This window comes from Pavona decussata, unplaced genomic scaffold (genome assembly GCF_977016875.1).
Source record: "Pavona decussata unplaced genomic scaffold, jaPavDecu1.1 SCAFFOLD_214, whole genome shotgun sequence".
NCBI lineage: Eukaryota > Metazoa > Cnidaria > Anthozoa > Scleractinia > Agariciidae > Pavona > Pavona decussata.
The window spans coordinates 1,643,462-1,658,223 of record NW_028145619.1 but is presented as its reverse complement, the minus strand read 5'-3'; the positions used below and the strand labels follow the sequence as shown (position 1 = coordinate 1,658,223).

At 37.4% G+C, this 14,762-nt stretch overlaps 1 protein-coding gene across 1 annotated transcript; it reads right to left on the bottom strand.

The window, feature by feature from the left end:
* Positions 1-1,821: 1,821 nt before the first annotated feature.
* LOC146460172 (putative N-acetylated-alpha-linked acidic dipeptidase) lies at positions 1,822-10,480 on the bottom strand. The gene is made up of 5 exons (XM_085088365.1): positions 10,144-10,480; positions 8,225-8,435; positions 7,581-7,769; positions 6,580-6,862; positions 1,822-3,917 (listed from the first exon to the last, which is right to left on the bottom strand). Exons 1-5 carry the CDS (start codon positions 10,398-10,400, stop codon positions 2,653-2,655), a joined length of 2,205 nt encoding a protein of 734 aa, XP_084944491.1. The 5' UTR covers positions 10,401-10,480; the 3' UTR covers positions 1,822-2,652.
* Between the last annotated feature and the right edge of the window lie 4,282 nt (positions 10,481-14,762).

The window sequence follows — 14,762 nt, the reverse complement described above, 5'->3', positions numbered from 1 at the left end:
ACATTCAAATAAAATTTCATTCCTGAAAAACTCAGGAAATAACATAACCGAGCGCATAATTCTTTTTAATTTCCCTGGGGAGCACGCCCCGTACCACCTAGAACATATTCTTTTTCGATCTCGCCGGCAAATTGTGCATACATTGCAAAATAAAATATTTAGCTGTACCGCTGGTGTGTAATTTCTACCTTTATACTAAAAATTGTTAAGATCTATAGTGGAACTTGTATTTAGCGGTCACCCTCGGGGAATTGCCAAGCAGGTTGACCTCCTAATACAGCGGGTTGCACAGAATACACGGCACAATAAAAAACGCCATTTCCTTCCACATTTGGTTACTTTATAATGTCCATGCACAGAAATGTTCACAAAATCACTTACTTGATTAAGAAGCTGCAAATAAAAAAATGGTATGAAACGGGAGAACATGATATAAAATGGACTAATAACCTATATCTTACAGTCAGCAATGAACGTCGTTACAAATTCTATTACCTGGCAGGCTATCCGTTACTGCTACTGTTTGAATGGTTTATTTTTACAAAGTGACCATTTAAAACAGGTCAAGACAATAGAAACAGGGACGGACCATTAGAAAAGTGATGGGGGGGGGGGGGGGGGGAGAAATACAAAAAAAAATTCGTGCACGCCAAAATACCCGAAAAAAAAATTCTTGCAAGCCGAGACGGAAGAAAAAAATTCTTGCAGAAGGAGATTAAGGAATTGTTATAGAAAATACCTTTTAGTGTTTTAATGACAGAAAATTTCTTCCAGAATGCCCCAAAATGGCCTTTTTAATGTTTTGAAAATCTAAATTTTTTTGTGGGAGAGGAACACAAGAGGGAAGGGACTGCAAAAATGTACAGGGAAACCATGCACCCCACAAGGTTTCCTCCTTTCACACTGCGTTTATATCTATGAGAAGCTTTTGCAGTAAATGTATCCTTTATTAGTATGTTTAGTAAAAGTACAGTGTGTATGAGAAAGGCACACGTGGAAAGAATTGAATAGTTTCATTCATCAGCAACATGTTATAACGAAAGTGTTAAAGAGACAAATTCTAGTAATAGTAGCACCAACACATAAATGAAACATTCTACAAAAATATATTTACAAGAAGCAAGATCATACATTTAAGTCTGATCATATACAAAAAAATATGATTTGCATTTTAATCATTGTGATATAAAGTAAGAATCAACATTTCACTGTGCTAATAATACTCTATCGTGTATAAAATGAAAGGGGGCTGTGTCTGTAGTAAAAGAGTATCCATGTAATATTAAAACAAAACTTTAACAATCCCACCATGAATTTGACTTTTAAATTTTACGTAAATTGAGATTATATGCTACTTGAAGTGTTTGTTATGAAATATTTTCATAAGATTTCTTGGCGCCAACAGTTTTGAAAAATTTTGAATCAATTGTTATTAATTAAAATGTGTTAAAAAGTAAACAATCAATAAACAGACAGTACATGAAATTTGTTTTAAATCATTTTAAAATGATGACCAGTCTTTTATTAAAGTACGAGGCTGATTTTACTACCAGCACTAGATACTAGTTAGACACTAATTTCGTTGTTTTTGTTTAGTTTTGACCATTATGCTGTAATTTTTAGATATTGTCTCAGGGGTTAAAGGTAATCATTCCAATCCCACAAAGAACAACTTTTTTTAAAAAAAATCCTTTATTTAAAGTGTTTTTTTTTTTTTCTGGAAAACAACAAAAAAAAATTCGTGCAGAGGTTATCAACCGAAAAAAAAAATTTCTGCACAAGCACTGAGCAAAAAAAAATCCTGCAAACTGAAAATCAATAAATACAGAGCATGTTTATGGCGTTTACTGTTGAATTGTTGTAGGAGAACAACAGGTTTAACGCGCTCTTTTTACGTGAGATAGAATACGTTTGTTTTAGAGCAGTTTTCAATTGAGTGGCAAATTAATTTCACGTTTACTTTGATTTTGTATTATAAATACAGTCGTTAGATGTTTGGAAAAGCGAATGGAACTAATTTCTTGACAAGGGGACGCGGTTAAGGCGGGGGGGGGGGGGGGGGAAGTTACTCTATGTAAAGTGGGCAATACACGGAAGCTACGCCTAAAAGCAATGTTTCTTTTGTTTTTACCCACTAGGAGACTAAAGGGTGGCGAATTTTAAAAATTTAGTATTTGAAGGATAATTCCACCATTTGTTACTGTATACGTTTTGCGAATCTCAGAATGGTCACAGCAAATCAAAATTTTGATATTAAGGACGGTGCCTACTAATTTAAAGGTTTCTTTTATGGTTTATGACTATGTGGGAAAAGAAAATCTGAGCTAGGGGTGTTGAAATACAAAAACAAAATAGGGCGTCACTCCTTTTTTCAGAGAAAATTAAGCTTCAATTTGATAGTGCATATTAAAAATTATATAAATTTTATTTATCTCTGAAGAATCTGTAGTTATCTCCAACTTTCTCTTTCCATTTCAACAGCTAGTACTTGTTAAGACCTGCTTTTTCCTTACAATTTACCTTGCCTTATTTTTTTTTCAATTGAATCGGAGTATGGGCTCCTCTTGAAGACCACTCCATTGGTGACTTTTTTTTTATTACAATATCTAAACAGGGAAGTTATCAACTGTTAGCACCTTTTAACCTTTTGGCTTACTTAACATGGGGAAATGGTTGCAAGATGTCTGCGGCGGAAGAAATTGCTTGAGCCGCCAAAGACAACTGCTTTTCCACTTGATCTAGTTTTTTGGCATAAAACGCCCTTCTGACTCCTGGAAAAGACGATGTTGGGCTCGCATAGGCAAAGGTGTGTCTCAAAATATAACTCCCTAATGGCGATGAAGAGCTAATAAAAGCTTTTTCCATTTGAACCATTTGGTCGTTGAATCTGCGTAAAACTAACGGGCTGGCTGAACTTAAATTCAGTTTTGATTTGACTTTGTCAAAAGCTTCGCTGGCATTCATAAACTTTAACACAGCGTTATAAATAACGTCAATAGAAACACTTTGGTTCCCCAAGCTCGTGGGAAGCGATTTGTAAGCGTTCAACAATTCTTTTGAGTAACGTACCACATCAAATGGTAATAATGGGGTATCTGCCAAATCAATCAACAATCCGCCTTCGAACTTCGTCACGGCCTCATGAAACTCGAACTTGGGGTCAATAAAGGTTTTCATCCAGTAGAAGGTGTCCTCTTGAGTGTGGTAGACAGGATAAAGCGTTACAGGGTTTCCAGATCCGAAGAAGTAGCTGAAATCAGCGGATGGTACTCCAGAGTACATGTAAAATGGAAAGTAATCACTCAGAAACTGGAATGGAATAACATAAGGCTCCCCGGGATTAGTTTTGGACGGGATTCGCTCAACCATGATGTCATAAAGGCTTGTTTTATCCCCATGAGCATTGGGATCTTTCACCTTTTTGGCCCACGAAAAAATGGCTTTTGAGAGAATTGGACAGTTCTGGCTGATTAAAACGTAATTACCTCCAACCGCCACGTCTGTGTTTAAATATACAACGCCTCTCTCTTGCAGCATCTTTGCATTTTGTTCCACCCATTCTATCGAGCCAACCAACCCAAATTCCTCCGCTCCCCAGCTGCAGAACTTTAGGGTCCTCCGCGGTCGCCATCCCCTGTTTAACATTAAGCCAACTGCTCTCGATATTTCCATTAAGGCTGCAGTGCCACTAGAAGGATCGGCTGCTCCAAAGACCCACGCGTCGCGATGGCTGCCAATCAAAACATACCGATCCGGTTCTTCTTGTCCGTAAATGGTGCCTATGACATTGTAAACAGATTTGACATCTATCTTGTTGTTGACTTGCAGTCGCACAGTAGTGTTTGGCTTCTTGAAGCCTGGTCCGATATTGAAAGAGACGTTTAGTCTTCCTTGCCAATCCCTTGGTACTTGCTCTCCTACAAAAATTTCAAACACGTTTCCAGTAGGAATATGGACCAAATTGTTAGTAATAGGCATTTTAACCTAGCGATGAATTTTCGCTAGATCTCATTGGACAAGGACGTCACGTGGTAAAAAATCTGACAGCGGTTATTTAACAATTATTCCGTGAGCACGCGTTGGATATGAGATGGTAAATAGCCAACGAGGCGCAAAGCGCCGAGTTGGCTATAACTAATCTCATATCCAACAAGCGCGAATGGAATAAATGTTTTATTAAATTCTCCACGTTTGGATATTGCTGTTGAAGTTTACTGAATTTTTATATTTCAAGAAAAAATTTCCCTCAAATTAAAACGACCGGATGTTGAGGCAACCTCTGACCAAAGCGCGCGAAACGTAATGATCACATGACACGCGCAGCTCTTTGCAAACGGAGTTGAATGAAAAATCGCAAGCGAAGAAAATCGGACACAGGCGGACATCTTAAATTCAAGAAACGTTTAAATGTACGAATTATACCTTTCTGAGACTAGCATTCAAGTGCTTTTGAAGTTCCAGCTCATCGAGAAGCGTAATAATTGTGCACATTTGAGCAAATGCTCTGCAGTGTGGTGCTGAGCGAGGATCAGGGCAAGGACAGCTTATTTCATGCTGAACTAAATTTCTCGCGGACGATTTAAAACACTCCAGGCAAGTCCAAGTGTACGAGGAACAACCTCACTGAGACAAGCATTCAGTGCAAGTTTTTAAACTTCAAGCTTATTTGAGAAGTAAGAGCTGTGCACATTTGTGCAAATGTTTTGCTGAGTGGTGCCGAGCGACGGAAATGAACATTATGGCCGCCGCTCGTACGGATTTCATAGATGAACTTTTCCTGAAGTCCTCGTAAAAATTATGCGTAAAAACAAAGGCAGGCATAGAGCTCTTCCTGAGAAATTTCTTCGATCGGTTTTAACCTCTTACCGCTAGGATTTGCAAGCCATCATGAAATTTTTAAAGGTAACCGGTTGTTATTGTTGTTCAGTTATGTGATCTAAAAATCATAAAATCTTGCAATTTTGAAGATTTTAAAGGAAACTTCAGAGATACGTACCATTAAATAGTGTCATACCAAACTTTGTGGCTTTTATTGTTGTTATATTGACATAGCATTGTTTGGTATTTCTTTCTTTTCTTTTTTTCTACATATTTCCGAAGAAACTCTCGCTTTCCGCCGAAAAAAAAATTTAGCTTAGCGACACCTGGGGCATTCGTTTTCAATATAAGGTCAAACTACGGTATATGAGCTGATAACCGAGATTTAGTGAACCAATCAGAACGCTAGAAATGCAACATCCGAGGCTGAGAATTTAATAACAATGGCTAACAGTCGTCCGGTTTGACAACAGAAAGAAACGTAGTTGTTGTGACAACTGTTGTTAAGTCAGTCACAGTTAAATAAAATGTCCTAAATTAGTCAGCTTGCATTGTTTGGCTGTAATCACGCCATGGACTAACATCACTGGCTGTTTTGTCTGTTCCAAAGTAAAGCGCGCGTGTTTTACAAATTAATCGGAGGATTATAAAATAAATACTGTAAACCCCTTTCCGGCTTGCTGGTATATGGGGGAATAATGCCCTGGGCTGAAACATTGTCCCCGCTTGAAACTTCGCTCACGCTCGGCCAACTGTTCATTATTATTGCAGCTGCACAAGAACAAGGCCAAAACATAACCTCTATGTTAAACGCCCCGATATGTGTCAACTCTTATTTTTATCTGTATTTGCGAGGAAAATTAAAGTCTGTCCCAGGTGTCCGCAAAAAATATCCATCATCCGACCCGCTTTGGTGCTGTGCGAATCGTTTTATCGTATTTTCACATCTATTCACCTGCTTGACGACCGCTCTCTGTTGAATCAATGTTTTAACCTCTTCCAAGTGGTACAAAAGCCGAGAAATCATAGCCCATTACACCCGACATCTTTTTGGTCCATATTCATAAACTGCGCGAAAATACCTCTGTATTTGGAGGCACTGTCCTTAATTAAATTTCAAGCTAAGGTAGGGTATAAAAACACAAAGTGGTTGTTTAAAATACGCGGCCGGTTACGTCTAGCAGCTTTTGGAGCCGTGCATGTTAACCAAATTTCTTCAGTGAGATAGCAAGGCAAAACCTTATTTTCATTTAAGGTCCGTGCTGAAGTCATGCCAGTTGACCCCCAACTAGAGCTACCTTACATGAACTTAATCTGGCGAGTTTATAAGAAGCAATTGTTAATATAATAATAATAATAATAATAATAATAATAATAATAATAATAATGCATTTATTGCAACCTCTTGCAGTCAACTACGGAATTACAGGTTGTAGTCAATATCTAAACGACATTTAAACAGATGCATAAATGCAAATATAAATATGACTAATAAGTCTAACACAGAAATGTCACAGTCACAAAATTCCTAAAGCGGTCTGTGTTATATGGGACTCGTTTTTTGCTCGCGCGGGGCCTTAACCCATCTCTGGTGTTAATGGGGACCCTTATTATTGCAGAGTAACCGCGCGATAAAGCGCCCTGACTGGATACCCTCAATGAACTTACAGCACGCATCGGTCCGACGGGCCAGGCCAGCTCGGGCAGGCGCAACCTCATCCATAACACCAGGGAATTTAATGCGTACCTACATATATATACCTTTTAGGAGGCTAAGCAAATACAGTGCATCGTTGTAAGATATCGGCTGTGATGGAATGGCACCAAAGTTGGTTTTATTTTTAGGTCTGCGGTACATCCCGTTGGTGGCCGGTAGTTCAGGGGTAAGTGGGTCACCCAAATTAGTTGCCATCGCTCTCTCAAAAATGGCTTCACCAGATGTCCAGCGAGTGTTGGGATAGGTGTCATTAGGACCATGTCCGGGAGACTGGGGGTCTGGAAAGATTAAAGCTCCAACAGCACCCTGTTTTATCGCCAAAGTTAACTGCGAGGGAAATATACAATACTAATGTCAGGAACACTTTGTTTGTTTGTTTGTTTGTTTGTTTGTTTGTTTGTTTCTTTCTTTCTTTCTTTCTTTCTTTCTTTCCTAAAAAAATGTAAATATAAATTTCACGTTCACCTGGAATCCGGGAACCACAGGTTTAATAGCCGTTGAACTTAATAGTTTCACTCGTGTTTCTAAATTTATTTATTTATTTATTTATTTATTTACTTTTTGATTTATTTAAGTAACGAATTAACTATTTATTTATCTCTCAATTTATTAGTTAATCAGTCAGTCAGTCAGTCGGTCGGTCGGTCGGTCACTCAGTCAGTCGGTCAGTTAGTTGATACAAGTATTGCAGAAGAGGTTCAAAACATATAGAGCTAGAGAATAAAGCGGCAGTGACCTTGAGTTAATATACTAGTCTAATGGCTCTGATAAATAAAATATTTCCTTGCAATGGCGTGATAACTTTAGGTAAAAAAATACATTTCTAAACCGTGAAGTATAAAGCTTATCAGTCTTTTAAAATTCTCGCTAGGTTTTCTCACTATCAGAAAGCTTTTGTGCAGCCTTCAACTATGAAATACGTCCGATCGTTTCTGATGCCCGCGAAGTCCTGTCGCAAAACTGCCATACAATTTGTGTAACCGGGACTGAGGGAAAAACTAAAATTAGAATGAAAGACATCAAATAAAAGCAAATTTATAGTTACCGAAGAGAACATGCTTCTTACGATGACGACTTTGCCCTTCAGAGATATATTACGATCCAGAAGATATTCTATATCTTTCGAACCTCCTTTATTGATGTAGACGAGCTCTCCTTCAACAGTTCCGTTTGGCGCGTAAGCGAAGTAAGGAAAATACTCAAATGTCTTGCTTGCCTCGGGTTCTGGTTTGATCTGGTTAAAGGCAAACAAACAAACAAACAAACAAAGAAGAGGAAAAAACTTGTTGGCAGAGCATAGCGTCACATAATTTCCGCGGCCCAAAAGCCAGACCAACGAAGCCTCCTCAGTTAAGATGTATCGTAGGTATTGACACTTTACAATAGTCTATTGTCATTATTGTCATTCCAACAATAGACTGTTGCTTAGGATATATCTTAACTGAAGTAGGACTTCGTGCATTTGGTCCCAAGATCGTAACCAATTAGTGTTATGTGCTCAATGCATTGGTACGTAAATAAAGTGATTAAACTTAAACTTAAGCTTAAACCGATATATTTTACATCTCGCATAATTCGTAAGTTAGTCTTGATCTAATGGCATCATGATGATGCCGAAACGTCGGCTTTTAACTATATTTTTTGTTTGTTTATCCGTAAGCAAATCGCTTCTGATCAACTTAGTTTTACCTGTATTTTTCCTAATATGGTGCGTTCAATGGTTCCGTTGTTGACAATCTCCATCTTGTTGGGTTTTTCTTCTTGAGGCAGTGATAGCTGCACTTTATACTCGGGCATTTCCACGTCATCAAAACCATACGTCCGCCACTTGTTAGCTAAATATACGGCAAGGTCGTGTTGACGCTTAGATCCCGCCATGTGAGGCTCTGAGGTGAGCTCCCTTACCGTAAAAGAAGTAAGAATTCAAACCTTTGTTTAGAGGAGCCGGAAAATATCTCAACAAATTTGATTAGTATTAACAAATTGTGACCAATGTCGACGAAGGGTATAGAAGCTTAACTGGGCTGGGCATTGTCAATTCGAAACCAAATTTGATCCAAATCGAACATGTATATATAACATCTGGCGGAAAAAATATATGACCAGCTATAGAAACATGTACAGATTGGTTGCAGCTTCTCAGTTTAGTCACTCATGATTAGGATAAATCAGCTAAAGTATCCCCTTCAAATGATTCCACTCTATCTAAACATACCATGCATTTCTTCAACCAAATTCTCTTAGATAATTACTGACGGCTTTTCGGTTTACCAAAACGGGTTTTAAAATAGTAAAAATACTATTTTAGCACTCCTCGTTAGTCTTAAGTGAGCTTCTTTAGAGCTAATTAGGGACCCATTTCCTTTTTTTTTTAATTCTGTGATTAATTCGTTGTAATTTTAAGATGATTACTAAATAAACTTCAACTAATGTTAACTTTCTTAATTAAATGCAGGTAAGTTTGTGTTTTTCATGTTTAGTTTGTTCTGTCAATCAGAGGATTTTTTTTTTCTGGGGGCGTCGTTGCCATAGTTTTTAAATTATGCTGCTTTTGACGAGAATCAATTTATGTTGTATCTTTTCTCTTTACGTGCCCGCGTACAAACTATGTCGACTCATCTTCCTCAATAGAATTCCATTGAAATGTCCTCTTGATTCCACTGTATACTCTCGTAAATCTTTTAACAGTTGTAGTCAGGAACATATTTGATTTATTAATCTTCGATTCCTTTGAGAATATTAAAAAAGTAAATAGACACATACTTTTAGCTAATAAATCAACAAACTAAGATCCCACGCTCTCTAATATCTTACTAGCATACCTTAAACATCCAAGTTTTCAACGGATACTGATTTGAAAAAAGAATTGGGAATTGTCCAGAGTACGGCGATTACGTATACTGTGACAAAATAGGACGATCGCAATTTCCAGAACGAAATTGCAACTGGGGTGTGCACTGCTCTCATAAATACGTAAAACATTGCCGTTGTGAAATGAAAGCGAGGGAAATCATACAGTGTATCCCTTACTGTGAGTCTACAACCTTTTCAAACTGTCAAGCAATTTGTCTTAGAGCTAAAAACAGTTTCCTGAAATATTCATGAAAAACAATTTTTTTTCGACGCAGCTCTTTTGGAACTTGTTGGATCAAAATATTGAAATGTCCAAAGTGTTTCTCTCTTAGTGTTTCTCGTTCCCTTTTGTAGCCAATGGGCTATAGGAGTTAATTCTTCGTAACGGTATTGCTAGCCTGGCTTATCAGACCTTAAAAGCACCAGCGTTAAAGTTGCTGTCGTTGATCACAAGCCATTAATACTGGTCAGAGCGAAACCTACGAAGCATCGAACAGTCGTCAAGTCGTTTCGCATGGCATGACTTTGCCATTGACCCTACCGTGGAGGTTTCATGATTTATTTAGTTCCCCAATTCAATGGTCTCAATTTTCCATAATCGAGCCCACCATATATAATTATGCCCGTAGAGATTTAGGACGATGATAAGATAATGACATTCACTGGACATTTGAAAAGTTTGGAGCATGACCTTTTCAAGTTGTTGCACTTATTGCAACTTCATTTTTTCTAAAACGCTTAAAAGCAGCACTTACCTGAGATTGTCTTCGATGTTCTTCGCCATAATTTCATCCTGGAACATTCTGTGATATTTGTCCTTGTCGGGGACAGGATTTGGTTTTTGGGTATTACCATCATCGGTCTGACATTTGTTGGTATTATCCTTGCTTCCCTTCGTCACAAAATAGCCGATCAAAAATCCAACAACTGCACCAACCACGACCATTAAAACGATGCAGATTATTTGACGTCTCTTTCTAGGACTCTGGAAAGAAGTGACTTCAATTTCCATTTTGTAAACTGAGTCTTTGTTAAACGCGAAAAAGAAGCACAGTTTACTTAGACTTTGACCGTAGTGAAACTAGTTTTGAACTGTTTTGTTTGTTTGCTGAGCACCAAATTAAATGGCAAGGTTGCTATGACAAGTCTGTCAAATGACACGAGTGCGTTGCATTAGAGTTTTAATTAAATTGTTAATTCAGTTGAAGAGTTTCAACGTTTCAAATTTGTTGCTGTTTGAATTGGTTTACCGTAACTGTCTAGCGTTATCTTCGTTTTAAACTCTACCCATCTATTACCAAGAATTTTGTCCGATGAGAGGTGAATTTTTACTCAGTGAATACTTTGGAGATTCAAAAATTTATGTTGCTATAAGGAGTTGTTAACACAGCCAATTGTTCAAGTTAGCACTAGATGAAAACTTCATTAAACTAATGCATATATCGCCTATATTGTCTTTTGTTATCGAAACAAGCTCCAAAGAAAAAGCTCAGCCTAAGCTGTAAAAATATCTGAAAGAGAGCAATATCCCAAGAACAGTTAAAAAGCAGACCAAACTGAAGTTAAGACTATGTCAACTTTGAGGGATTTTAAAGAGTAACAAATGTCAGTTGTTTAGTGTCTGAGACAACATTAATTAGGATACCAGCATATGCATACAATTCATTCCTATCGAAATTAAAATCGATGGATTCCGTGAAAAAGAGTTCATTTAATGAACAGTATCCTAGCGAGTTTATTCAGGCGTGTAACATCATGCATACTGCTTTTGGAATCCCAACAATTTGAATTGAGCTGGCTTAGAAACTGTGTTCAGACAAGACTATACAAAATAACGAAAAGAAAGACTCTACAAATAACGCCAAATGTTGTTAAAGAAAGCAAGGTGGTAAATTCTAAGCTCCGCAATGGAAATAAAAAAAAATGAAATCTCATCTTGACACAAACATGGCACAAACTTAAATATGGAGCCCGCAGGGGAATAGAACCCGTTACCTCCCGTACACCGGTCGGATGCTTTAACATACTGGAAATATTTGGCAAGCAGCGCCATTTACTAATCTCTTATAATTTTCAGGTTAGGCTTTTGACGAGAGAGTGGATTGCGATAGAAGATTGTGGATTGAGTTACCAACAGCCATATATGGCGTGTGGTCAAATTCCAAAACCTATCTAATTCAAAGCTATAAAATCATCCTCCTTTTTCAAGCCAAAATGGCAAAAATTTGACTATGCAGTACTCTCTCATTATCTTTTGTTTTTAAAGAAATACTACAGCGAGAGAAACAGTCTCCTCGCTGGGGGAGATTTCAGCTTGGGTACGCACGCGTGTTTCGCACGCTTTACGACTCTACTAAGAAATAGAGACGTACGAACTGAGTAGACAGAGTCCAAATAGTCGCCCAATGAGTTTAGGTGACCCAAAAGGTTTCTGCCCCCCCCCCCCCCCTCCCCCCGGCCCTCTAACCCCACCCTTCTTCCCATTAGATGGGATGCTAGTCCATTGTAGGCCGGTCATCATTCAGCATCTTTTTCGCCTGCAACATGGCGTTATTGGAGAGCACAATCGTGGCATTAAACACAGATCAGCCTCTGATTAAAAGCGAGGTCTTGGTGCTGAGGTTCTGGCATGTAATGGAACCCTGAAGCGTGGGAATTGTAACGATTATTTTCTTTTAATCTCATTTGCAAACTATTCTTTAACGATATTATTCTTGCTTATTGTTTTCCGGTGACAATTCAGTCTACATTGTGTACACAGAGATGTGATTACTCAAAGAAAAATGCCGCTAACCATATTTTCATTTGTCGCCAAGAAATTTAATATAGGGAAATCGGTTACTTGGTGCCGGTCATCTTTCTTTGGGGAGGTTTCAATCATTGACTACTACATTGATCAAGGAAAGTAAAGCAAGTGCAAGCCATTAAGTTTCCAGCCTTGTTCGGTATTTACCTAAAAAATTTCAGTTGATTACGGATAAAATAAACAACGCCCACTCATTCATGTTTTAAGCACAGGCGAGCGGGTTACAGAAAAAAAAAAAAGAAATAGAAAAACAATAGGAAAGGGAAAAAGATGAACGAACTACAGAAAAGGCAAAAACGCCTTAGATTTGTCGCCTGAGTTTAAACGGCAGCATCCCAGGCCTTAGCAAATATTCCGGGCGTTTTTGTTAATAGGTATCACTGATTTGATCGAACGCTTTCTATATTCCTTTTTAATGAACAGTTTTAACGCTTCTGTTTAAACAGTAAGAATAGCATGGGTGCTGTGTTTGTTTTGACTTTATATTACTTGACAGCTGTTTTAACCAAGAAAAGGAAGTGATTTACACTGATCCTTTAAGCGCATTATATTCATAGTAACCGCGGCCTTATGCCTCATCAACCGGGGCGATCACAGGATGAGTGATTTATTGTAGCTGATCAGATCGTTTTTTGCTTCTACATGGCGCGCGTTAGACTTGTGGTCATCAACAAAGACTATGAAAACAAACAGCTACCACGGCGACACTAAAATCGGCATCTGAATTTATTTACGATTTCTGTTTAACTATGATTGTGTGTAATGGCCAACTTTTGCCCGTTTTAAATCCGTTTACAGTCAATCCACATCACGCGTGACGAGTATTTTTGAAATTTCAACGGAGTTTAAAAATTTCCATGTCGGTTTTGAAAATCGCAAACGAGATTAGAGTTCCTAGTTTTTCCTAGTTTATTGACGGCAAAAAGCTATGATTTATTTTTTTTACATTACAGCATTAAGTATTTCAAGAAAATTATTTTGAATCTTTTTTTAGTTTTTTGTTTTTCAGTTAATGCGTCTTTTTCGGAAAGACATGTTCAAATGCCGGACATAACAAAGAGGAATTCGAATGTCCATTTCATTATCGAAAATATTGGTTACGGCGTCCGTAACAGTCTATAGACTGGCTGTAAAATGGCCGCGATCAGAGATGATGAATCCGAACAATAGTTATTTTAGTCTTTTATCTCTCTAGCGCCCAGCACAAAAAACCCCTGGTCCCCTTCAGTTATTTTTCCTAGCTTGTTAGACCTAGACCTTTATAAATTCATTCCATAATATGTCATGAGTCTCATTAGAACCGAAGAATCGCATGTGGCAATATTTACTTTGCTTTCGAAATAAGTAATAATTAACTCTATTTAAAATATGGGCAACTTCACTCCATGTATTCGCCGGCAGTAGCCTGGTGAAAGCTCTTGAAGCAGGCTTGAATGACCATTAGGTATCCAAAACAGAATCGTGTAATTTTCTCAGTTCCAATATGAAAATGACCAAAACAATCAATTTCAGAGTTACTCTTCACAGAAAAAGAAACTGAAAAAAAATGAGTACAAATGTTGTTCTCTGGGACGAAAATGATTTTTCAATCGTTAGCTTGAACTGATTTGAATTTTACAGGTCATTTTTCTAGAGCAACTGATACAGAGAAAAGGATTTCCCTGGCAAATTCCGTGTTCGATTTTTGTTTTGTTTTCTCTCTTTTTGCTGTACCGCCATATTTTCCTTTTGTGTTTAGATGATATAATATCATCCAATTTAGTCAACTGTTCAAATAGCGTTTTCTTTTGATATTTGACGGTTTTATTTACAAGCATTTAGACATTTTTCCAACTAGGTTTTCATTCATTTTAAGGAGAGACTGTAATTATACTTTTATTCCTGTAAATTTCGTGATAAAAGTGTTTCATTGAATAAAATAAGAAATTAAAGAAAAACAGATGTTACATTTTGTTACTTCTTGGAAGTAATTTTAAGATGTTTAGTTTCAAGCTAAGTTAAGCTGGTTCTTAACGCCTCCTAAAAAACGGACTTTTCAGGCGCAGATCCATAATTTTTCGACACCAGCATATACCGACGAACGAAAGATAAACGTAATTTGTTGTTTTGAGTTGTTTTGGAGACTTTTTTATTTTTATTTTTCACGTTTAGGATTTAGGATTCTCTTTGGCCAACATTTAATTTAATACAAATTTACCCATTATTCTGTTGTTAACACAATTATCGTTTCTTTTCATATAATTTAACACATAAATTACACTTGTTAGCAGCCGAGTGTATGTTTCATGTTCAAAGAAGTCGATAGCTACAATAATTACAGCTTTCATTCAGCTTTATCTTTTCCCCTTCTATTTTCTTAATCCTTTAGCAACAACAAAAGGTATATAAGACTGTACGATAACTTTTCTTATTTCATGCAAACAAGTTCAAACAGTAATTATTTTCCAGTAACACCCAGCAAGAATCACAGTTTAAACAGCTTTTTCTCTGGAGGAAATACGTTTATAACAAAAGAAGCTTTGTGATATAAAGGTGATTCCGTATCTTTACTCGCTACATTAGGCTCCG